General features: G+C 44.3%; 2 protein-coding genes across 3 annotated transcripts; both read left to right on the top strand.

Annotated features, from left to right (window-relative positions):
• Positions 1–3,063: 3,063 nt before the first annotated feature.
• On the top strand, positions 3,064–23,198 carry DIMT1 (DIM1 rRNA methyltransferase and ribosome maturation factor). 2 transcript variants are annotated; one of them, XM_061619044.1, is made up of 12 exons: positions 3,064–3,246; positions 5,302–5,375; positions 7,192–7,278; positions 9,270–9,331; positions 9,426–9,519; positions 9,619–9,668; positions 10,626–10,749; positions 10,872–10,964; positions 12,243–12,307; positions 13,890–13,953; positions 14,071–14,177; positions 22,606–23,198. In XM_061619044.1, exons 1-12 carry the CDS (start codon positions 3,186–3,188, stop codon positions 22,646–22,648), a joined length of 924 nt encoding a protein of 307 aa, XP_061475028.1. In that variant the 5' UTR covers positions 3,064–3,185; the 3' UTR covers positions 22,649–23,198. The 2 variants fall into 2 exon arrangements, with proteins under 2 accessions (XP_061475028.1, XP_061475022.1); XM_061619038.1 differs by having other exon boundaries at positions 3,065–3,246; positions 5,299–5,375.
• On the top strand, positions 14,386–22,590 carry LOC133380844 (uncharacterized). Its single transcript, XM_061618970.1, has 2 exons — positions 14,386–17,532; positions 18,292–22,590. Exons 1-2 carry the CDS (start codon positions 15,966–15,968, stop codon positions 20,520–20,522), a joined length of 3,798 nt encoding a protein of 1,265 aa, XP_061474954.1. The 5' UTR covers positions 14,386–15,965; the 3' UTR covers positions 20,523–22,590.
• Positions 23,199–25,143: the final 1,945 nt, after the last annotated feature.

Here is a 25,143-nt window from a genome sequence, read left to right as displayed (position 1 = left end):
GTCTATGTGGATGCGGAAACCAAGCAAAGGGCCAACGGAAAGGGAATGTGGAGTGATGCTGGCAGAAACGTCTATGAAATAAATGCAAATGTTCTCCACTACAAAGGCTGAGGGACCAGTTGGGACAGAGGCAATCACCACCGGACTAGCAAGGAAGGCTCCCCTATGGTCTGACTCTCTAAACGGAGGCATGCAAAACTTCCTGTAGCAGGATTTTAAATTGCTCTCTAAAACAACAAAATACTCATAGGCAGAAAAATGTATCTTTGACTCCTCTGCTAGCTTCTGTGCATAAACTTTAGAACCTCCTAACTATCTTGAGAGAAGGATTCTTTTTCTAACTGCCCATTGACCAGATGCAGCTTCTGGGATTTTCAATCTGTCAAGAACATACATATACCGTGAATGCAGAAGAGTGAGGAAATAGAGTTCTAGAATCACTCTTCGCCCCACACACACTTTCAGAGCATGGCTGGGTAAAGATTAGGAGCACAGAAGACCCTGAGTGGAGGGAAGGAGGATTGAAAGAGAAGGCCCTCATTGGATTGTGTATGGATGATTTGTCTCAAAAAGACTGGAGTCTCGAGTGGATAGGTACATGAGAAGTATTCAGGAGCAAGTGATGGTTCTTTTTTTTAATAAGGTGGAATAGGAGCGAGAGAAGAAATTAACAGATATAAGTATGTGACAGAAGGGTTTTAGGAGAAAGCAGGTGCTAAGGAGGATAAATCTCTAAGCCTTGTCCTCCCCCTATTTTGGAAGAGGTGAGGGTGTGCATTCTACCTGTGTGGTGTTGCAGCAATGTTTTTATTTTTATTTTTAGTTACAATTTTAAATCAATAAACTGTAGAAGAAGGGCTTTGTGTATTGGTGGCTGGGATGGCTGATGGGTGAGTAGTTAAGGTAAGGAGGCATCTGCCACCTGAACAGGGCAGGGTCAGCTCTCATGATAAGAGTTGCTAGATGAAAAAAAGGACAAGCCACCTGAACCTTTCATTGCTGCATAGAAGAGGAAATTTCAGCAGGTCTACCTTACAACTGCTGAAATTCCCTCTTACTTATTATTGCTATTTATTTATTGTAACTATTTCTAGACCACCTTTTATGTAAATATCACAAGGTGTTGTATAAAAATACATTAAAAAGTTACATTAAAACTTCCTTACAGAATAAATAAAATAGCAGCAGGCATTAGGCCAAATTAGGCATATTAATTTATTAAGGTTAACTGGTATCAGAGTCCAACAAAGGCCTGAGGAAATAAATACTTTTAGGGGATGCCCAATGCTATCAGTGTCGCCACCTGCCTTAATTCAGAGAAGTGATTCCGAACAGAAGCCGTCTGTACTCAAAAGGCACTCCCCTAGGTTGCCACCAAATGGATCTCTACAGGTCCTTGGGGGAAGGACCATAGCTCAGTGGTACAGCATCTGCCTCACATGCAGAACGTACCAGGTTCAATCCCTGATGTCTCCAAGTAAACAGATACATAGGAAGTTGCCTTATAGAGTCAGACCATTGGTTCATCTTGCTCAGTACTGTTTACACGGACTGACAGAGGCTTTCCAAAGTTTCAGACAGGGATCTCTCCTAGTCCAACCTGGAGATGCCAGGGACTGAACCTGTGGCCTTCTGCATGCAAAGCAGAAGCTGGACCACTGAGCTACAGCCCTCCTCCTCCTTTAGAAAGCTCCTGCCGGAAACCCTGGAGAGCCTCTGTCAGTCTACGTAGACAGTACTGAGCTAGATGGGCCAATGGTCCGACTCGATAGAAGGTAGCTTCCTATGTCCATCGGACGATCTCAGGGCAGGTCGATAAGGAAGCCGCAGCTCCCTTAGGCATTTTTGATCTTCCACACAACTCTGAAAGTTGCAGGGGCCCTGTCCTCTTTTTTTCACTTGGCGACCCTATCTCATGGCCGTCAACCCCCACCCGCCCCTTCCCGCAGTTCAAGCTGTCCAGTCCTGACAACTCTAACCGACTCAAGTCCTCTTTCCGTGCGTGCGAATAGATGCCCGGGCCTTACCCCCTCCCCCAGGGAGAGGGAACTCATATTGGAGAGAGGAGAGGGTCCTCAGTCGCAGCTTGAAGTCGACAGCGGCTGCCTCCAGGCTCCTCGCCTGCTCTGGGCATGGAATGGCAGCGCCGGTTGCCAGCCGTCGCCATCACCACCCCCTCCTTCGAGGTGCGAGGCCGCCTGACCAGCCCGGAGGGGGGCGGGCACGCGCGCGCTTCCTCCTTCGCTCACTCACTGTTGAGGGCTGAATTCCTTACCCGCGATCTCGGTCTCGCGCACGCGGATCCCACTGATTCCGAAGCTCGCGCCACTAGCCGGGGCTCTCACACCGTGCAGCAGCAAGACGGCGCGGCTCACTGACGTCATAGTGGCCCGCCGTTCTCAACTTCCCTATTCCCTCCCCCTCCCTATGGTCGCCGTAACAATGAGAAGGCCTCCTCTTGCCTCTGCGAGAGGTGGGGAGGTGGTATCGGAGAAAGGAAAAATTATTTGAAAATAAAATAATTACTAAAAAAGATTTAAAAGTCTGCTTAGGAGAAGCGAGTGTCGCTCTGAACTTTTTATCTCTCTGTGGGTGAACCAAGCGCCTTTCAATTTTTACTGGACGTTCAGACAGTGTGTCACAAAATTCTCTACGCCTGCCCTTCCCCATTTCCAATGTCTCTGTTCAGCACCAAGTTTCAGAGGGGTAAAACTATTTGTTGCAGCAAAACCAAGAGTCTTGAGGCACTTTAAAGATTAAGTGTGTTACATTACAGTCCCCTTCCCCAACCGTGTGTAACTCCATATAACAGTTCATTCACCTGCTAAGTGGACTGAAGTTTAAGCTATAATAAATCTGTTAAGTATTTTAAGGTGCCATAATAGACCATTCCGTCCCTTTCCCAGCACCGGTTCGTGTCTCAAAAGTGCGCAAACTCCCACAATCTTTTCATTTGCCATATCTCTATGGGTGCTCTATTTGATTGAGATGCTTCTCGGGAATTGTAGTCGGAAAAAGGCTTCATTGTATTCTATGAGTGAATCGTAAAACTACTTTTCCCGGCAGCCTGTGCGGGCGACGGCTTCCGTCTCCTCTTCCGTCTCCTCTTCCGTCACTGGAACGCTCCGCGATAATGAGAACAGCAACGTGGGGCGGTTGAAGGCAGTCTCGCTTGCCAACCAACGATGCCGAAAATGAAGACGAAGCAGCGCCCTCGGCAGCAGCGCCGTGAAGGAAAAGGGCCAGGTGGGGCACCTCGGTGTGGTGAGGGTATTCCAGGTCTGAGGAAGAAAGACGCCAGTGGAGAGAGTCGGGAACTGACTTTCCCCACAAGCCCTTCATGGCTGCTGATCTTGCTACCTGGAACAGCAGTTGTAGTCGTTCGAACGCCAGGCCAGGGTCCAGTTCTCTGATGAGCCGTCAGACTCACAGGGTTACTCTAGGCCAAGGTCAACCATCATCTCCCAGACTAACCTGGCCTCACGAATTTGTTGCATCAAGTGGAAGAAGGACATAAAAATGTAATAGATCAAAACAGAGAATGGGATAGTGGTTAGAATGTAGCGTTAGGAATAGGAAGGGACCCCGATTCAAATCCTCACTCAGCTGTGAAGTGCACTGGGTTACTTTGGGCCAATCTTCTCATCCTAGCTGGCCTCAGGATGGTTGTGGGGGGAAAAGGGGAGGAGAAAGTATATGACATCTTGGAGGAAAGGTAACATTAAAATATAATAAGCATGTAAACGGAGTTGCCACCTGTCTGGGGTAAGGGTCCTGTATTGTTGGCCGCTTGACAGGCAGGACTGGCCCTTGATGCACTTCTAAATTACAGATGGGAAAGGCTGTGGATGTTTGACCAAATTCTTTATAATACTGGTGAAGATTAGTAATGCCAGCAATTGATAACAAATGTAAACAGACAGAAAACAAAAGCACAAGGCCAACGTTAGATTTGTTTGCATTTATACTCTGCTTAACAATCAATCCTCTTTCCAGTGAACTCTGAAAATTGTAGGCTCCCCCCCCCCTGTAGAGTTGTGCTTCAACCCCCCTGCCCAGATTTCTGGGGAGTAATCGTCTTTTTTAACTTGCGATGTGACAGACAATGACAATCTTCATTTAAGGAATGACAGATTGTTTTAAGCACAGGAGCACTTTAAGAATGGGACCCTCTGGAAAACTCAATGAATAAGGCAAGATGAGTGCCCATCAAAAGTGTCATCTGGAAGAACCCACTAAAGTCTGCTCACTCAAGACTTTTCCTCACCAAGGGTGGATTTTTCATGATCAAAATCACTTAAGTTACTTAAGTGATCCTAAAAAAACCACTGTGTGTAATACATGATGACCCTTGAAAAGTCAAATATTAGAACTTTGTATTATGAGCTAGAGTTAGACTCCATCCCTTGGATTTTGCTTTGCTTTACTTTTCAGTTTCATTTGTGTTCAGCCAGCAGTAAAGAAACATGTTTGTTTGCCTGTAGTAAGAAGTAAGAGTTTGTTTATTCTGCAGTTATTATAATGAGCAGAACAGGATTGGGTGCTAATTGCTAAAGGGTGAAATAAAGAGATAACGTAAAGAGATCTGAAAAAATGGCTACCCTAAATTACTCTGTACTCTATTAAAGATATCACTATCGTTATAATCATAGTGGCCTAATTTCCAATTTTCCAAATATGCACAGCTCAGCATGAGGCCTTTTCATGGTTCCTGGACAGAAAAATCATCCCAGCAACCAGGAAAAAAATCCAGTTGCTTTCCACAATTAGTTTCCAATTGCTTAGTTAGTCCTTTATGTGGCAGCCACTTAAAAGGTTTTCCCTTGATTGTCCAACAGGAAGGAAAATGTAAAGGTCAGGAAGAAGACTAGGAGAGATTCTCAAGGAAGAGTTAACAAATACATCCTAAAGTATTTATTAAAGTATTTATTAACAAGTAAGGCTGACTATAGGGCCATGCCCTGGGCTTCAAAATGTAATATTTCAAACATTACAAAAGATTTAGGTGGAGAGGATTGTCATATGGCACCTTAAACATTGACCAATCTATTGTACTGTGAACCTTATGGAGGTTAGAGCCTCTGGTTTAATAGGCTGTTGCCTGCAAAAGCTTATGCTACATTAACACCCCGTTCATGTTTGCTCAGAACTAAGTCCCATTGAGCTCAATGAGATTTACTTCCTAATTGTAATTCCTCCAGATTGTGCACAGTATATTGTATATTGTAGCCTTTTGTTTGTGAGAATAGTCTGTGATTAACTCTTCTTTTTGTGTATCTACTATTTTGCCTTTACTAGTAGGTATTAGGTTCAACACTGGACTTGGTCAACATATTTTGAAAAATCCCCTCATTGTTAACAGCATTATAGAAAAGGTAGGTGATAATTGCAGTCACTTTAGGTACAATAAAAGTTTGTCTTTAAAGGTGAAGGAGTAATAAAACTGGCTAAGGCTGCAATCCTGTGCACTGTTTTAAAGTGGTTCTGATCCTATCTCCAGGGTTGTTTTCAGAGAATAGCATTGGGTGATTGTCTTTTAGCCACCTGGCAGTTGTGCTATGGGGTGCTGTAGGGTACCATCTTGTACTCCATGCTGTTTAACATCTATATGAAGCCCTTGGGAGCGGTCATCAGAAGATTTGGGATGAGGTGTCAGCAGTATACTGACGACACCAGCTCTATTTCTCTGTGACATCTCAATCGGGCGAGGCAGTGCAAGCCCTGGGCCACTGGCTCCATAAGGGCCAATAAACTGAGTCTGAATTCTAGCAAGATGGAGACACTGTGGGTTGGTGGTTCCCAAGTTTGGATAATTGGTCAGTTGCCTGCTTAGGATGGGGTTGTACTCCCTCTGAAAGAGCAGCTCCATAGTCTGGGGTTGCTCCTGGATCCATCTTTGTTGCTGGAGGCCCAGGGGACCTCAGTGGCTAGGACTGGCTTTTACCAGCTTTGGCTGGTAAGACAGCTGCAGCCATTTCTGGACCAGGATAGCCTGACCACTGTTGTCCATACTCAGGTAACCTCCAGGCTGGATTATTGTAATGTGCTGTATGTGGGGCTGCCCTTGAGGTTGGTCCGAAAGGTGCAGCTGGTGCAAAATGCCGTGGTGAGACTGCTCACTGGGGTAGGGTGTCGCCAACATGTCACCCTGCTGCTGAAAGAATTGCACTGGGTACCTATTAGCTACCAGGCTAAGTTCAAGGTTCTAGTTTTGGTGTACAAAGCCCTATACAGCTTGGGACCAGGATACCTGAAAGATCATCTTACCCCTTATATACCCAGTCAATCATTGCACTGTGCAGATACCATCTTATCAGGAGGTCCATTCTGTACAACATAGGAAGCAGACCTTTAGGACAGTGGCATCTAGCCTGCGGAATTCCCTCCCCTTAAATATTAGACAGGCATAATCTCTGTTACCTTTTTGACATCTACTGAAGACCTTCCTCTTTCAACAAGCCTTTTAAGTAGAGCCCTTATCCCAGTCTGGGTCTGTGTTGGAACTGCTTTTTAATATGTTTTTTAAATCTGAAAAAAAAGAAGATTTTTTAAAGATTTAAAAAAAAATGTTTTAAAGATGTTTTGTTTTAATATGTTTTTAAGGATTTTTTTTTAATATATTTTAAAGTCTTTTTTTATGATGTTTTAGAGTGTTGTTAGTGCTTTTTTTGCCGCCCTGGGCTCCTGCTGGGAGGAAGGGCGGGATATAAATCAGATAGATAGAAAGATAAATATGAAGGAGCCCCAATGAAATCAGTGGACTTGCTGCTGAGAAGACATATATAAGACTGCATTGTGAAACACTATCATTTGAGTTCTCGAAACCACAAAAATGTTGAGAGGAAAGAATAAACAGTATTAACAGGAAAATACTAAAGGTACTGAAGTACATCTTGGACACTGAACAGAAGTTATTAAGTTATGAAGTTTTAAAACATTTAAGGTGTCTTAAAATGACTTGCTTGCCTGCAGTAGGAGCAGTTGTGCCCAAAATAGTAAGAAAAAGAACATGCAGTCTTGCTCCTCTCTGGACATACTTTATAGCTGAAGCATGGCCAGGGGAGAAATTCATTTCTGCTTTAGCACCCAGTGTACTATCTTAATTTGGTATTTGGTATCTACCAAATTAGATTCTGACAAGTACTTTCTAAAATAAGTTTTTCATATAATTCCAATTTTATTTATTTTTAGGCTTCTTTGTATCCTACTGATGTTGTTCTAGAAGTTGGTCCTGGCACTGGGAACATGACGGTAAAAATGCTAGAAAAAGTAAAAAAGGTAAGAAGAACAAGTTGTTTCTTCTCTTTTTATTCATGCTTGACTACTGGGAGAGTTAGGGAGAGATAACTGCATTATAGGGAGAACTTTGGGTTATATTTACTCAGAGTAGAAATTAATGGCCATGACTAACTTAGGTTTATTAATTTGAATGAGTCTGCCTTGAGTAAAAGTTAGTTAAATATAAACCTCTAACTTTAAGAACTGATGTTTGAGCTTGTTTTTCCCTCCTCCCGGCCATTCCTTTTTCCTCATGTGCCATGTCTTTATGTGAACCTGAGAGCTTAGAACTGATTTTTGTAAGCTACGCAGATAGCCTTTTGGCGAAAGGGCAGGTATAAATGTTGTAACTATGCAATGAGGGAAGTACTTCCTCTCTTCTGTCCTTACTCTTCTGCTTCATTCTACTAATCTACTTCATTGGATGACCCTGGGTTCTAATATTAGAGAGGAAGAAAAACTTCTTTATCTACTTTCTCTAGTCTACACCATGCATTTTTTTATTAACTTCTGTCATACCTCCCTTATTCTCCTTTTTTATAATCTACAAAGACCCAAATGATGAAACCTTCCCTTGTTCTTTGTTGCTTCATTGTTACTCCAGCCCTCTCATCTTTTCTGAACTTTTTCCAGCTCTACAATATCCTTTTTGAGTTGTGATGACCAGAACTGTGCACAGTAGTCCAAGTGCAGTCACACCAAATATTACCATAAAGGCATTACAACCGCAGCAGATTTATTTCCAGTCTCTTTTTCTTAATGATCCCTAATATGGAATTCACCTTTTTCACAGCTGTCTACATGCTAGGTCAACATTTTCATTTAGCAATCCATGCCACTCCCCTTTCCTGATCAGTCATGGGTAGTTCAGCGATCCCATCAGTGTATGTTTAAAGTTAGAATTAATTGATTGATTGATCCATTGTGCATCCCTTTACAGTTACTTACATTGAACTGCATTTGCCAATTTAGTGCCCTGTAAAGCCCTTCATTGGTGGTTAATTTTCCTGATGGTCTTCTCTGTATATTTATCCTCTAATTTTAATGAGTTCAAATGTATCCCATCTAATTTATGATGGGAGCTGGATAGTTATAGCATCATTAGCCAGACACAAAGCTGATGAGGGATTTGGGGAGATGATATCTGTCTGTAAGCTGTGCAGTTACTTGGCTACTTCTAGCTCTCGAGCAGAGGTCACCATGGTGCCGATGGACACACATGGGTCAACAGAGGTCTCTTCCTGGTCTCCTCTCCCCGTTGAAATTAGGCTTCAAAGAAACATTCTATTGTAGCCAATAGAATAGGTTGCAGGGTGATTGTGCCCACAACAGTGTCACTGGTTTATAAATGTACCTAGAGGTTGGCAACCCCAACCCTTAAGTTGTCATTTTCTCTTAACAGTACCTTTACACATGATCTGCTTGCTGGAGTGGTGATAAAAGCATGTATATCCCCACTTGGCCATGACGCTGAGTGACCTTGGGCCAGTCCCAGTCTCTCGGCCTAACCTACCCCACAGGTTGTTGTGAGGATAAAATGGAGCTGGGGGAGAACTATGTACAGCACCTTGAGCTCTTTGAGGAAAGGAGGGATATAAATGCAATCATATATTTTTAGCTAAAATACAGGTTGTATTTTATTATGTGCTTCTTTATAGATGTATTTATGAAATTTCTTTAGATTGTTAACTGAATTAGTATATTTTAATGTATTGAATATAAATTTTCTTTGGAGGCTTATTACAGCATTTTTATTGTCAGATTTATAGATATAGTTTGGATGTCTGCTGAAATTACTGGATTTCTTTTTGTGTTACATTAACCACTGGACGTCATTTTGGAGAGAAAATCATGGTACAAATAAATGAAATGAAAACACTTCTATAACACACATGGTGCTGATGTTTGCTAATAATTCTACATTCCTATAAAATCATTCTGGGATTGGTATGAACCACATACAAAGTCCTTTTTATATTATGTTCTTTCAGGTAATTGCTTGTGAGCTGGATGTAAAGCTTGCTGGTGAACTTCAGAAAAGAGTCCAGGGGACGTAAGTGCTGGAAACTGAGAGGGATGTGTCAATGTTTTTTGTCTAGAACCTATATTGGAAATGTTTTAATGAAAGGATTTTACTTTTTTTCCAGGTCTTTGGCTAATAAACTTGAAATAAAGATTGGAGATGTGTTGAAAAGTGACCTACCCTTCTTTGATGCTTGTGTGGCTAACTTGCCTTATCAAGTAAGTGCAAAACAAACTGATTATTTTGGTGAGGACAAGATAACTTCTAACTTACAGTAATAAAACATACTGGGAAATTAACACTTTTTTTGTTTTCAGATTTCATCTCCCTTTGTTTTTAAGCTATTGCTGCACCGGCCTTTCTTCAGGTATGTAGAAAGACTATACCGTATCTTATTTATTTATTTATTTATTTATTTATTTTTGTGACTTGCCTCTTCCCCAGATTTGCTCAAGGGTTGGGGGACCCACTGGGATGAGTGCAAGGGGGGACGGGGGAAGAGACAAAGGGAAGCAAATGATGTTGGATTCAACCGAATGGGTTGACATTAGCAGCCAGCTGATCTAGAAAACAAATGGTTAGCTATATGTCAAACTAGCATGCTAAATGACCTTGATCTTTCAAAAATAGGAGTTAGACATAGTAATCCTAAAAAGAAGTGTGTCTTGCATGAGAATAGTACAAAATTCTCCTAAAATAACTGCTTGTTATTCTTGAAATGTAAATTGACAAAACTTGGGTGTTTACATCTCCTCAAAGAACCTGATATTTGGAGACCAAAAGTTGTTGAACAAACCACCTATTTTTGCCCTCCTATCCCTGCTCCCAAGCTGAATTTTCATTTCATGTGCAAATCTTTCTATGCATTGCAGTTCCCTAACAAAACTATTTGGAGGTAGGGATTAAGAACAAAGATCAAGTACAGCATACAGTTTTTTGGGGGAGCGGGGAATGTAAGCATTTACATAGTTGTATCAGTAATTAACAGATATCTAACAGAAGAAAAAACACTCTCTGTCAAATGAATCAGTTGTCTTTGACAACCTAATCTCAGGTGTTTCTTTGTGTTGCCATGTTGTTATTACGTGCTGTCTTGAATATAGCAAGGAGGCAGTACATGAGTGGATGCATAAAGGAAATGGCTTGAAATATCATAGAGGGATTCATCAGAGATTATGTTTAATTTTGGCGGTATCTCCTTAATGGTCACAACTGTCTGCATAGGCTACTGATGAGCAAGTGGTGTTGAGTTGTTGACCTTTCTAGAAAGGACTTGCTTAAAAGCTGTATGACTCAAAGCTTGCAACTCATTTTTAACTTCCAGGTGTGCAGTACTCATGTTTCAAAGAGAATTTGCTCTTCGCTTGGTTGCAAAACCAGGCTCTCCCCTGTATTGCAGACTTTCTGTTAATACTCAGTTATTAGCCCGTGTTGATCATCTGATGAAGGTAAGTGAAACCACTGGTAGCTAGAGGGGTTGTGGAATTTCAGATCAAAGGTGAGGGTAGCAAGTTCTTAACAGGATGTAAATATGTTTTTGTTTGAGTGCTAACTTTATGATGATTAACAGGTAGGGAAAAATAATTTTAAACCACCACCCAAAGTTGAATCCAGTGTTGTGAGGATAGAACCAAAGAACCCTCCACCACCAATCAACTTTCAGGTGAGACTCATCAACATTAACAAAATCCATGAAAACAACGTATGTAATGAATGTGGGAAACTCCTCGACGTACGTGAATTTGTTTTGTATATCTTTCCCAAGATTATATATAAACAATGTTTAGGCAACAGCTGCAATGTTGCTTACAGTGCCATATTTCTTGTGAAGGTTGCCTAACATTTTACTCCACGGGTGGGGGCACCTGTGGCCCTCCAGATATTGTTAGGCTCCAGCTCCAGCCAGCTTGGCTGATGGTCGGGGATCGTGGGAGTGAGAGTTCATTAGCATCTAGAGGGCCACAGGTTCCCCATTCCCGTTTCATACCTTGATAACATTAACCATCAGTCATTAATAAGTAAATAAGATGGTGGGGTGGAACTATTCATTGCATCTGAGCCTTCTTCGGAGCATTGTTTGATGATTTGGAATGGTTTCGTTCAAAGTTTAGCCATTAGAGAAAACAAAGGCAGGTTTCATTGGTCTGAATGAAATGCCCCAACTTGAATGTGGGGAACCTTTTGTCCTCCAGATGTTGCTGAACTACAACTCCCATTTTCCCTGGACATTTGCCATGCTTGCTGGGGCAGATGGGAATTGTGGTTCAGCAGCATCTGCAGGGCCAGCAGTGCCCCACTCCTACTCTTAACTGTGCTAAATGTTGATGCTAAAACTTGATTGTTTGCACTGGGACTGTAGGGGGATGGTACAGTGTTTTTAGTGTCCCTGTCAGCATCTACTCTACTTATGGCAATATATAAGTCTTTAAATAATGAATGTCCATGTAGATACCTGCCAAAGTATGCCTTGATTGTGCAGCATTTGGAAGCACATTCCTGGTGATTTGGGAGAAACTGTAAAAGCTGGATGGGACTTTCCATGGCGTGGCCTCTCATAGAGGGCTAAACATGTTTTGAATACAGTGGTGCTCTAGCAACATGTAGAGCAGGGATGAGGAAATTGTTGGCCCTCCAGCTTATTACTGAACTACAGTTCTCATCATCCCCGGCCCTTAGCCACGTTGGTTGGAGTTCAGCAACATCTACAGGGCCACAGGTTCCCCATCCTTGATATGGAAGTTGAAAACAGACATATGGATAACCTTCAGATTGAGGGAGGCAAAAGAAGAGGCAGGAATGGGACGCTTAAGAGATAGATAGGAGCAATTAAAAAATGGACAATGGGAGGTTTGCTGGGTAGCAGGTACTTTGTAAACTACTTTTGAAAATGTTCCAAGGAAATGTGCATTGTTTAAACAAAGTGTGTTATATATTTATTTAGGAGTGGGATGGTCTGCTAAGGATAGTCTTTGTCAGGAAAAACAAGACGCTTGCTGCGGTTTTTAAGTAAGTTAACTCATATTAGAGGAAATGTTCTGTTTTCAGCTATTCAGTCTCTTTCCACCTGCTAGAGTCAACTGTTTCTTCTTAGCTGAATTGCTTATTATGCTGACCACTGTAGACAGTTGGTGCTGAGGCTGGTTTGAGTGTTATTCTCCTGGATCTTGGAGGAAGCATGTGTGTTTCATGAACCAGGTTTGCTGTGAAGCATCAGACCAGATGGCTGCATCGCTAAGAATTGCCCTGTCCCTCCTTCTTTCATTAATTAAGAGAGAGGAATGGTGGGAGATGGTGGTGGGCCTGGCTTCTAAATGGTTGCTTCCACTCCAGTCATTTTGTTGGAAGGGAGCTGAGAGCCAGATGTTGGCAAGACAAATTGAAAAGTAGTCGGAGTTCCTCATGGAACTATAGGCTAGGGAAGCTGCAGCTGGATAGTTTCTGTTGTGCTTCTGTGCTTGCTAACTTCTCTGGTTCATTTTCTATAGAAGGCAAAGAAGAAAGGCTTTTTTTTTCTCTAAAGATGATCTGGTCCTTTACAGATGTTTTGGGCTATAATTCCAAGTAGCTTCAGCCAGCAACAGCTATGGTGGCTGGGGCTGATAGGAGTTGTAGTTCAGCAACATCTTGAGGACACCAGGTTGGGGGAGGCTGATTTAGTTCCTCATTATGCTGCCCCTAGTGTCTTCCTGTGTTTGGGGCATCATGCTTGTGCCCAAATGGTTTCTTAGGGATTGATGACTTCTCTGGCCACAGGTACATGGGAACCAAGACAGCACATGTAAGCTTGCAAGCAAGTTCAGGGGGCCTAATACAGATTACACCATAGCACTTGTGGATTAATCACCTCAGTTAGGATACAAAATGTCAGGATTAGAACTAAACAGGAGCTAAAGCATAAAGAGCTGATATCCTCTTCTTCCTCTCGCCATTTTAGTCCTCCAACCTGCTTTTCTTTTCCATGATTATTATTGCAACCATCTATTTACAAATTGACACCTACCACAATAGCAAGTAGGATTATAGTCATCACTTTCTGGTAGCTTTCCAGTTGTCTTGATGTCAAGATTCTGCTACACTTCCACAGAGATGTCCATGTTCAACTTGCTCTCTCCCTGCCTTGCTTCATTCATTTTGCTTTGGAACTATTCAAATTTTGAGGATATTCTTATGTTCAGTATCCCCAATAGCCTCTTTGAAATATGAAGACCCCAATTAGCAAAATGTAAGGAAGTTAATATTACTTGTATTCATACAGATCTTTGAAATCCTTGTTGTAAAGTGAGGAAATTGTAAATATTTATTTTAGATGCTTCAAGAATTTTAGCTTTTATATAGCTATGTTAATCAAAGCCACCCAAGTAAAGACATAATGGACAAGTAAAATTTTAACACAGTGACCACAGAAAATCTCTTGTAGGTGGACACTGGCAATTTTATTTAGATAAATATGTCTTCTCAGAAAGAATCACTTGGAGGAAGATGTATTTGCAAAGGGAGGATTTTGCATTCACTCCCCCCCCCCCCACACACACACACATACACAAAGATCTATATAGCTATGTGTAACATCTATTTTTGCTTATTTCAGTTCAAATGCCGTGAAACAGCTGCTGGAACAGAATTACCGGATTCATTGTTCACAAAATAACTTGGTAAACCTTTCAGATATTTTCCCCCCAAACAACTTTCCCCCAAGCATCAATGTCTTGCTGCTGATTTTATATGTGCCACACAAGCAAAATTCTCCACTTTGTGTTTTGTATCGACAGGAAATGCCTGAAAATTTCCATATTGGGAATCTCATACATGGTATCCTAAGAGACACTGGTTATGCAGAAAAACGTGCCCGAGTCATGGATATTGATGACTTCATCAGGTGAGACAAAAGTGCATTTCTTTCAAGTTTACTGTTTCGAATGCCCTGTTTTAAACAGAGGCCTTTTATTTCCAAAATTAAAACAAAAATAAGTGTGTGTGTGGTGGCTGGGGGAGGGGGAGGAGAGTGATTCTTCATGTCTTGGGTGCTGTTACATTTTCTTCCCTCCGCAGTGTACCAGCTGATAGTATGCACCACAGAGCTTGGCAGGACACTCCACCTACCACATGTGCCATGTCCAAGGAAATGCAGTTTTCCATAGGAAGTGGGCCATCACTGTGGGTAACAGTTCCACCTATCGTGCGAAGGCAAGAATGTTTTTGAGGTCAAGACTAGGGACGTCATGCCCCTCCCACTCCCCAGTTCATTCTTGCCTTCGTACGAACAAGATTGGAATTTCACGTAGCATTTAGCTAAGTCTATCTCTCTTTAAAACCTTTTTTCCTTTTTTCCGTTTTTTGTGTCTAGCCTACTGAGGATCCCCTCAGAGACCGCGGCTGCGGCTCTCTTCCCCCTTTCCTCAAGGCTATTTAATTTCTTTTATTTCCTTGACTGGGGGCTCCCTCTGAGACCGCGGCTGCGGCTCTCTTTGTTTTGGCACTTTCAAGCCCCCTCCCCCCCCCCGGCTCTGCCGTATCCGTAGCCAGGGGGCTCCCTCAGTGACCGCGGCTGCGGTTCTCTTTTTGATCGCTTTTGATCGCTTGTGAGGGAAGGAGAATCCCCCTCCCTCCCCCCCCCGATCGTTACCACGGCTGCGACTGATCCGATCTCTTGATCACTTGTGAGGGAAGGGGAATCCACCCTCCTTCCCCCCCCGATCGTTGCCGCGGCTGCGGCTGATCCGATCTCAGCGGGAGCTTGCAGCTGCGGCTCCCGCTCTTACTCCTTACCGCAGATCGCCCTCGCTACGTGGCTTAAATCCCACTGCGAAGGGCTTTACAGACCGCTATTGCGGCTCTCTCTGCGGCGGCTGCCGTTTTTTGCCTCTACCTGCCCTTCCAGAGTTTTTCCAGAGCCGCTACTGCGGCTTTCGGCGAGTCCGTGCTGGGCAGCCCTTCTCCCAGTTCGCTTCCGACGGCCGCCATTGCTCCTTCTTCCTCAGCTCCCTTTTGATCGTTTTTTTTCCCGCCCGTTTTTCTGGGCGCCATTTTTTGAAATTCAAAATTCCCGCCTTTTTCGTTACCATTTTTTAAGCATCGGATACCTCCCCTGCAGGCTATCTATCTGTATGTTTGTGTATATGTGCTGCTGACAAATTTACACAAGGCTGATTTACACACATTTTTACTGTGGCTGTAATCATAGTGGCTGAATTGTATTATTAAGGCTGGAGCTCCAATCCTAGTGGGCTGGATTGTATTATCAAGGCTGGAGCTTTAATCCTAGTGGCTGGATTACATTATCAAGGCTGGAGTTTTAATCCTAGTGGCTGGATTACATTATCAAGGCTGGAGCTTTAATCCTAGTGGCTGGATTACATTATCAAGGCTGGAGCTTTAATATCAGTGGCTGACTTGTACTAAATCTGATTTACATTACATATCCTGCCCCCTATGGGGCCGTGAACAAGCCAAAAACCCAGCCTACAGCACTAATCTGAGTGTGCCAACTCTAAAACAGCCTATATTATATTAACGTTGATACCTCTGTGCATTCTGCCCCCTCTGTGGCAGTGCATTCGCCATCTGCCAGTGTATCCTACCCCCTCCGTGGTAGTACGCTGTGCCAGTTCGGGTCTTTACATCCTGCCCCCTCCGTGGCAGTGTACTGCACCCAGGTTCATATAAGATGGCAGAACAGCCAGGCATGTCACCATCAACACACATGGTGCCAGATCAGCCAGACATGCCACAATCAGCCAAGCCACAACATACTAACACGTCTAAGACCAGACATGCCAAAGCACTGGCTAAGACAAAACATCTTTCCAGCCATAGTAAACCAAAGCGCCCTCGTTATGTCTCTGTGCCAACAACCACCACAGCACAGACACACATAAGTGATATTTTCCATTCTCCTGCTCCTGCCTCTGACGAGGAAGAGTTTGTTGGCTTTCCCCTTCACGGTTCGCCTAACGAACCTACCTCTGGCTTACCGCCTCAGACATCTGTTCCAATAGCCCACCAGGCACATACATCTCACACATCTGGTCTGCAGCTGTCTCCTGATTTCCTCTCCCAACTCCAAGCCATGCTGGCTTATTTCACACAAATGCAGTCACTACCACAGGTTCCTGCCAGACCCCCACTCAACATGGACCAACGCGCGTTCCATGCTGCTCATCCTTCCTGCTCGCCAGATCCCTTCGATTTAGCCAGAGGCAGATGTACAGACGAAGCCTCGTATGCGGAGGAGTTAACTTTCACTGACCATGTTGAAGGAGACGACTGGAGCGACTATTCAGATCATGAGGAGGATACATCGTATCGCTTGTTCAATACCTCAGATTACCAACCGCTCGCACGTAGGGTACTTCATACCCTTGGTCTCCAGACTGCGCCCTCAACTTCGTCCGCTCCAACTCTCAAAGGGGCCAAGGTCCTCAAATCCCCTGCACCTACTGAACACTACATCCCGGTGCCGGACCCAATTGCCAAATTAGCTTCCGAAGAATGGGCCCACCCGCTCAAAGCTCGACGCTTCAAGAACATGGCTGACAGACTTTACGCCCTAGCCCCAGACTTCGCCACCAAGTTAGATGTCCCTGGCATAGATGAACCGATCGCTCGCCTCGTTTCACGATCTATCTTGCCCAGGGAAGGGGAATCCCACCTAAAAGATACTACTGAACGTCGAATAGACTTCGCCCTCCGCAAGAACCACGAGGCCACTGCCCTAGCCATGCGTGCCTCTGCCTCAGCCTCCATCTTCTCCAGAGCATCTATGATGTGGCTGGATGACCTTCTAGAGGACGATAACCCTGATCCTGTCACCTTCAAAAGAGCACTATTGAAGTTACGTAAGACAGCAGCCTTTGTGGCCGATGCCACTTTGGATGCCACCCAATTAGGGGCACGAGCCATGACGACTCAAATAGTCGCTCGTCGCACCCTCTGGCTTCGCCACTGGCAAGCTGATTCAGCGGCTAGATTGAACCTGTCCAAGGCTCCTTACTCCGGATCTCTACTCTTCGGTGAGGAAGCTCTAAAGGCAGTTCTGGTTGATCCAAAAGACGCCCACAAACCGGTTCTAGCCACAATCAAGAACATCGACCACAGGCCCCTCAGGCGATTTCCCTCCTTTCGTTCTAACCAGCCCTTTCGAGGAACGCGACCAGGAGGACGAGGCCGCGATTTCAGACCCTATGATTCCAACGCATTCAGGGGCTCCTGGAACCGACGCCCCCAGGGCAGAGGTCAGTACCAAGGGCGCAGGGGCAACTCATCGTCCTCATATAGGGGAGGTCCTCGCCTACACAAGTAGTATTAACGCCATCCCCATAGGTGGCAGATTACTTAATTTTGGAGATCGATGGCTGCGCCTTACTACGGTCCCCTGGATCAGGGACCTCTTCACTTATGGCTATACCATAGAGTTCTGGGCAACCCCGTCAGACAGATTCCACCCGTCTCCTTGCCCAAGGGCACCAGCCAGGCACAACATCATGCAGACAGCTATACATCACCTCTTGCACATAGCGGCAATAGAGCCAGTTCCCACAACTGAGAGATCGGAAGGGGTGTACTCCCTCCTATTTGCTGTGCCAAAACGAGATTTATCTTGGAGGGCGGTATTGGACCTCAAGTTTGTCAACCGTTTTGTAACATACCGCAGGTTCAAAATGGAATCTCTCCATTCCATTACCGAGAGTCTGCATGAAGGAGACTTCCTGGCTTCTATCGACCTTAAGGAAGCGTATCTCCATGTGCCCATTTGCATAGCCCACAGAAAGTTTCTTCGGTTTGCTTTTGGCCACCAACATTTTCAATACAGAGCGATGCCATTTGGCCTCTCCTCTGCTCCAAGAGTATTTTCCAAGGTGCTACTCATCCTAGTGGCTTACCTTCGGACCCAAGGGGTTCATATCTACCCATATTTGGACGATCTGCTTATACGGGCCAAATCTGAAGAGCTGGCTCATCATCATTTAATGATCACCCTCAATGTTTTGCAGACCTACGGCTGGCTGGTCAACTTCGACAAAAGCCATCTCCAACCAACCCAACGCCTACTACATCTTGGGGCAATGTTGGACACCCTGCAGGCAATGGTCTTCCTGTCTCCAGATCGCATCACTGCCATCACAAGCATCGCAAGGTCCCTGATGCAACAAACATCCGCAGACGTCATGCTTCTCGCCAGAGCGCTCGGGATGTTTATCTCCACAATCCACATTGTACCCTGGGCTCGAGCTCACACTCGGCCCCTTCAGTGGACTCTGTTGCCTTTTCAAAAAGACATTGCCAGCTCCAACCATCGCAAAGTTCGTTTGAGCCCCGCTCTGCGCCTCTCCTTCCGCTGGTGGACCAAGGTTCAACACCTCTCCAAGGGCACGTCGTTCAGAGAACCCCGCAGAACCGTCGTGACCACAGACGCCAGCCTCATAGGTTGGGGAGCCCACTGCAACTCCCAGTATGTTCAGGGGGTTTGGCCCAACGCAGAGCGAGCTCGAAGCATCAACTGGCTGGAACTAAAGGCTGTCCACTTGGCTCTATGTCATTTTCAGTCTCTGTTCCCTTTGCATCATGTGCTCATTCGAACAGACAACACGTGTGTAAAATCACATTTGAACAGACAAGGGGGCACCAGGTCTCGTCCTCTGCAGGACTTAGCCTCCCTCATCTTTGTCTGGGCAGAACAACATCTACAATCCCTGAAAGCAGAGCACCTCAAAGGGATTTTGAATGTGACAGCAGACTGGCTCAGCAGACAACAGGTCTTCCCGGGAGAATGGAAACTTCATCCAGCCATTTTCCATCGTCTCCAGTGTCGGTTCGGCGCCCTCTCAGTCGACCTGTTTGCTTCCAGTCACAATTGCCAGCTTCCCAGGTACTTTGCCCGATACCTGGACTCAACAGCAGAAGCAGTGGATGCTCTGACAACACCGTGGCCAGACGGTCTATTGTACGCCTTTCCTCCCATACCATTGTTAGCCAAAAACTTGAGGAAGGCGCGAACCGAAAGGGCACAGCTGGTTCTGATAGCACCATTTTGGCCACGCCGTCCGTGGTTCTCAGATCTTCTGGCAATGTCAATGATGGACCCTTGGACACTTCCAGTAACGCCAGACCTCTTATCCCAGGGTCCAGTACTGCACCAGGACCCTACTTGGCTCAATCTGACAGCGTGGCGTTTGAACGGGGACATTTGAGGTCAGCTGGACTGTCTGACGCTGTGATTGATATTATTTTGGCCTCGAGAAGACCATCTACCACTCGCATTTATCAACATACCTGGGTGGCTTTCTCCAAGTGGTGTCAGTCCCACCACCATGATCCATCCCAGGCCACTGTGCATCAGGTGCTCCAATTTCTCCATAGCGGCTTTATGATGGAACTTCGACCCAACACCCTACGTCGACATGCGTCAACTCTGTCGTCCATTCTCTCAGTGTCCTCTCCTGGAGATCATATTTCCTCACATCCGTTCATCAAACGTTTTTTGAGGGGAGTCGCCCTACGCTCTCCGGCTGTTGTCCATCGGTTCCCCTCATGGAGTTTGCCGAAAGTTCTGCAGGCTTTGCAACGCCCTCCGTTTGAACCCATCAGAACTGTGCCCCTACGTATTCTGTCCTTCAAGGTCCTGTTTCTGATTGCAATCACATCTGCCAGACGCGTTTCGGAGTTGGGCGCATTGTCTTCCGCTAGACACCTCTGCGTCTTCCATAAGGACTCTGTTGTGCTGAAGACTGACCCTTCCTTTCGTCCCAAGGTCGATTCAGTTTTTCATTGCAACCAGGACATTGTTTTGCCTTCCTTTTGCCCGAATCCTACCCATCCTCTCGAGAAGGCTTGGCATTCGTTGGATGTCCGGAGGGCTCTCAAGACCTACCTGTCTAGGACCCAAGAGATTCGACGAACGGAGTCTCTGTTTGTATCCTTTCATCCAGGGTCTATGGGGCATAAAGTATCCAATCCTACCTTATCCCGTTGGTTAAGGGCATGCATTACCTTAGCATATGAGTCCCTGAAGCTGCCAGTTCCTGCTAGTATAACAGCTCATTCTACTAGGTCAGCTGCCACTTCGGCTGCTTTTGCTACTAATGCTCCTGTTGCCGATATTTGTAGGGCCGCAGTCTGGTCTTCCCCACACTCGTTTATAAGACATTATAAAATTGATCGTTATGCCTCTGCTGATGCTTCTTTTGGCAGACGAGTGTTGCAACAGGTTCTTAATGAGGATTAACATGTGGGTGGTCCCTCCCTATATGGGTTGCTTTGGTACATCCCACAGTGATGGCCCACTTCCTATGGAAAATGTACCATTGGTCTCACCTGAAAGGTGATTTTCATAGGAAGGGGCCATCACGACCCTCCCAGTTGGAGGATGACTAGTGATTTTATCAATGGGTTATATGTTATTGTTTCCATATTATATTTAAATGTAAGAGTGAAGTCAAGACTTTTAGTTCTGTTATGTTATGTAGTTAGGTTAGAGTCATGTTGTTATGCATGTGACTATTATGTTATTTTCCTGGCGGGCCTGTTGGCCTTGTTCTTGTATTTTTAGATATCTCTTTTAGACTCGCTACGAATGAACTGGAGAGTGGGAGGGGCATGACGTCCCTAGTCTTGACTTCAAAAACATTCTTGCCTTCGCACGATAGGTGGAACTGTTACCCACAGTGATGGCCCCTTCCTATGAAAATCACCTTTCAGGTGAGACCAATGGTACATTCACATTCATAAATGAGCCCAACTTGTAGGTTGTGCATATTAGGTTGTGGGATGGTAGCTTTAGGATTGTGCCTTTTACTCTGCCATAGTGTCTGCAGGAGAGGCAGGTTGTTTTCCACTCAAACTATAAGCACTGTACAAATGCCGTGGGTTAGGTTTTGCCAGCCGTGTCATGAAATTGATGACCATATGGGGGTCCTCTTCTTAGGAACTTGCTGGGGGATGTTCCCATGGTTTAGCAATGGTTTAGCAGAAGGGAGGAATTATTTATTATTCATCTCATTCAAGTTTTAAACCAGCCTTCATCTAATCAGGATCCCTGCTACAGAAACCCTGACCATCATTCCCATTGCCACCTCATTACTGAGGTGCACCACTCTGGTGGGAGAGTAGCACTACTGCTCTGGAGATGTCATGATGTACTGCATTGTTTTGCAGAGGGGTTTCTTCCTGAGATACAGTGCTGTTACTGGTGGGTGGGTATTACTCTTACTGAGCAAATCTCTTGTGTATGTTTCTTTTTATATATTTTTGGCACTTTGTGCTGTTGGCTGGCTGTAGGGAAAGTTGCCATCTTGCCCTGACTGTAGAACTGGACTGCACCAGTTTTAGTGGAGGAGTGAATGGGTGTTTCTTCCTAGGCTTCAAGCAGAAGCTAGAAAGCCTGAGTGGCTCTTTACTGCTTCTGAAGTCTTATGAGCCAGTATCCTAAATCCTCCCATGACCAGCTGTTTCACTACACTGCCACTTGTTTTATTTATTTATTTATTTTTAATTAAATGTATATCCCACCCTTCCTCCCAGAAGAAGCCCAGGTTGGCAAATGAGAACACTAAAGCACTTTGAAACAACTTTAAAAACAAAGACTTTAAAACATATTAAAACAAAACATCTTTAAAAACATCTTCAAAAGCAATTCTAACACAGATGCAGATTGGGATAAGGTCTCTATTTAAAATAAAGGAACATCTTCAGTAGACACCGAAAAGATAACAGAGATGGTGCCTATCTAATATTTAAGGGGAGGGAATTCCAAAGGGTAGGTGCCACTACACTAAAAGTCCGCTTCCTATGTTGTGTGGAATGGACCTCCTGATAAGATGGTATCTGCAGGAGGCCCTCCCCCGCAGAGCACAGTGATCAACTGGGTATATAAGGGGTAAGACGATCTCTCAGGTATCCTGGGCCCAAGCTGCATAGGGCTTTGTACACCAAAACCAGTACCTTGAACTTGGCCCGGTAGCTAATAGGCAGCCAGTGCAATTTTTTTAGCAGTGGTATGTTGGTGATACTCTGCCCCAGTGAGCAATCGTGCCACCACGTTTTGCACCAACTGCAGTTTATGGACCAACCTCAAGGGCAGCCCCAAATAGAGCACATTACAGTAATCCAGCCTGGAGGTTACCAGTGCATGGACAACAGTGGTCAGGCTATCCCAGTCCAGAAACAGCTGCAGCTGTCTTACCAGCTGAAGCTGGAAAAAGTTCCTCTTGCCTTGGAAACCAGACATAGAAGAGCCTGAGGTCTCTTGTAAGTGGTATTCTTAATGCCACTTGAAGTATCAATGAGGTTTTGAATGTTTTGTCTTACAGTGTTCTGCATGGCTTCAATGCAAAAGGCATCCACTTTTCCTGAAGAGAAGAATAAGATGGAGGATAACTTGAGCAATACTGTTGTAAGGCTGAATTGAACTATATAAAGGTGGTATTAGAATTTTACTCATGATGGGTGCAAACTACACTGTGTTTACACATCTAGCTGTTTTAAATTACCCAATTTATGTGAAATGGGTTCTCAAGAATGGAGCCAATCACCACCACCATTTTCTTCTGCTCTGCACTTTTTGATTCTTTAGGAGAACATACATGATGCAGCATGCAAACTAACCTGAAATGCAAATTTTTCCCTGAATGCATTGGCTAGGCACAGTGACCAGCTACGTTCAACATAAAACACCCAAACCAAGAATACCTGTGTTTTTATGCTTGATATTGCAAGCCAAATACTAACACTGTTAATCAAATCAAATTATGATCGAAGATGGGAACTAGGATTTCCCACTTCTCAATCCTGATCATCAGGATTTTGTTTCTGTGGCAAGATATTTAGCCCTTCTTACAATATGCACTGCAATAATGGTTTTGTATCAAACTGGTTTTTAATAAACATTCACCATTTACAAGCACTTCAGCTGTAGCTGTAAATACTGCAGAGGATTCAACCTCCTCCATGATATTGTGTAACTCCAAGCCATGGTAGAAGTTTCCATTATCTATAGAGGGTGGGGGACAGAAAAAGTAGTAGGGTTCAGGTCAGACCCCGCCTTCAAAAAAGGCATAGGAGCAGGTAATAGGAGAGTGATAGCACCTCTCCAAAGAGAAATTTGTCTTTGAAACTAGGTATATGTGTTTGGTAAGGTGGCAGTAAGGCCAGCATCTCAGTTTAATATATTTGTGCTCCACATTTCCACTTGAGAGCTCAAGATGACTTACATCATTACTGTTGCCAAGTTAAAATAACTTTAAAAAAAAAAAAAGACCTTACAATGCAGTAATATAATCAGCAGCATGAAAGCGACCGATTTAAGAGTCAGTCAGACAATAAGCATGCCAAAATATTATTTTAGTTTGAGCTAATTTTGAACTCCCAGGACAGAAATCTCTGCAATCTCAGTAGAGAAGCTTACGGCCTGTATTCCTGCCAGCTACATGGACATCCTATAACATTTAGGCCCTTTAAAAGTAATAATAATAATGAGCACTTTGGATTGGACTTGGGATAACAACAGAGTCACATCCTCCCAAAAAATTGACTCTGATATAATGCATGATAGCTTGATGCAATGAAGGCATATGTGATCATTGTCAAGTCCTTCCCTAGGAATAGTTGTAGCTTGTGTACCAATCCAAGCTTGGCAAAAGCATTCTGGCCACACCTCCCCAGCCATCAAACAGCATTTTCTTCAGAGGAACTGTAACCCTACCCAAACCAGATCCTAACCCAGTATGAATAGTCCTAATGACTGGAAACAGCTGTCTCGTTGAGGTTAATTTCTTTATTAGCCCATATCTAGTCCAATGTTGGTCTTACATTGCTTTAAGAGCTCATCACTCTCTTGAATATGATGGATATCCATCTTTGTCAGCAGCATATTGATGACACTATACCCTAAATCTCCTGATTCCCCCTCCCCCAGGTTTCAGGTAAATGTTTATTAACATCAGAAGAAAATGGAAGCCTGCAAGATCCCTGTGGTGGAGAGAAGGATGGTTTGCTTTCTACTGGTAGATGCTCTTTTGGGTGGGGCTTCCCCAAAAGAATAAAACTTCCTGATGCACCCTAGGTTCTTTGGTGGGAAGGTTTTTTAAAACTTACTAGCAAGGACCCCTCCCTTAGACATATTAAACTCTAAAGCAGGGACAGAGAACATTTTTCAACTGAGGACCAGAATCCTTCGTGCAGAACCTTCCAGGGGATAGAGTCACCCTTCACACTCTCACAGATATATATCAATCACACACCCATCTATCAATTTCACTTAGGTTTTTTGCTTCCCCCTTTCCCCCAGCTACCACACCTCTGCTAGCAATTAGTCTTTAAGGAAAGTTCCCATTGGCACCAGCAGACACTTTTAAGGAACTTAATTGCTGCACTGGTTAACCAGTTGCTGGTTAGCCTTCCCCTCAGTTGTGCAATCTCCAATTTTTACAAAGCTCCATTGGCACCAGTTGGATGTTTTACAAAAACCTAACTGCTGCATGGACAGGTCAAGGAGTGGAGGTTGTGGACTGGACATTCTTCACCTTTTCAGCATGGAGCTTTAGCTTTACTTTCCTAAAACCCAGGGGCTACAGACTTTCACCAACCTTTACACAATGCCTTTATAACAAAAATGGTAGCTATATAACTGGGCAATCTGGCGTGGAAAATTCCAACGTGAACAGCCTAGTGCGGGAGCTTGCTCCATAAGCTAGAGTGAACTCCCAGCTGACTAAGTGTCTCCGCCCCAGCTGACAAAGGCAAGTTAAGCAGCAGGGCAAGGAGGCTAGGACCCCAATTTGTCCCTTGAGCTAAACAAAACCTTAGCTTTCAATAGATTAACTCAATAAACTACAAAAACAATTATGCGT

Source organism: Rhineura floridana, chromosome 1 (genome assembly GCF_030035675.1).
Source record: "Rhineura floridana isolate rRhiFlo1 chromosome 1, rRhiFlo1.hap2, whole genome shotgun sequence".
NCBI classification, from domain to species: domain Eukaryota; kingdom Metazoa; phylum Chordata; class Lepidosauria; order Squamata; family Rhineuridae; genus Rhineura; species Rhineura floridana.
This window is presented reverse-complemented; position numbering and strand designations above follow the sequence as displayed.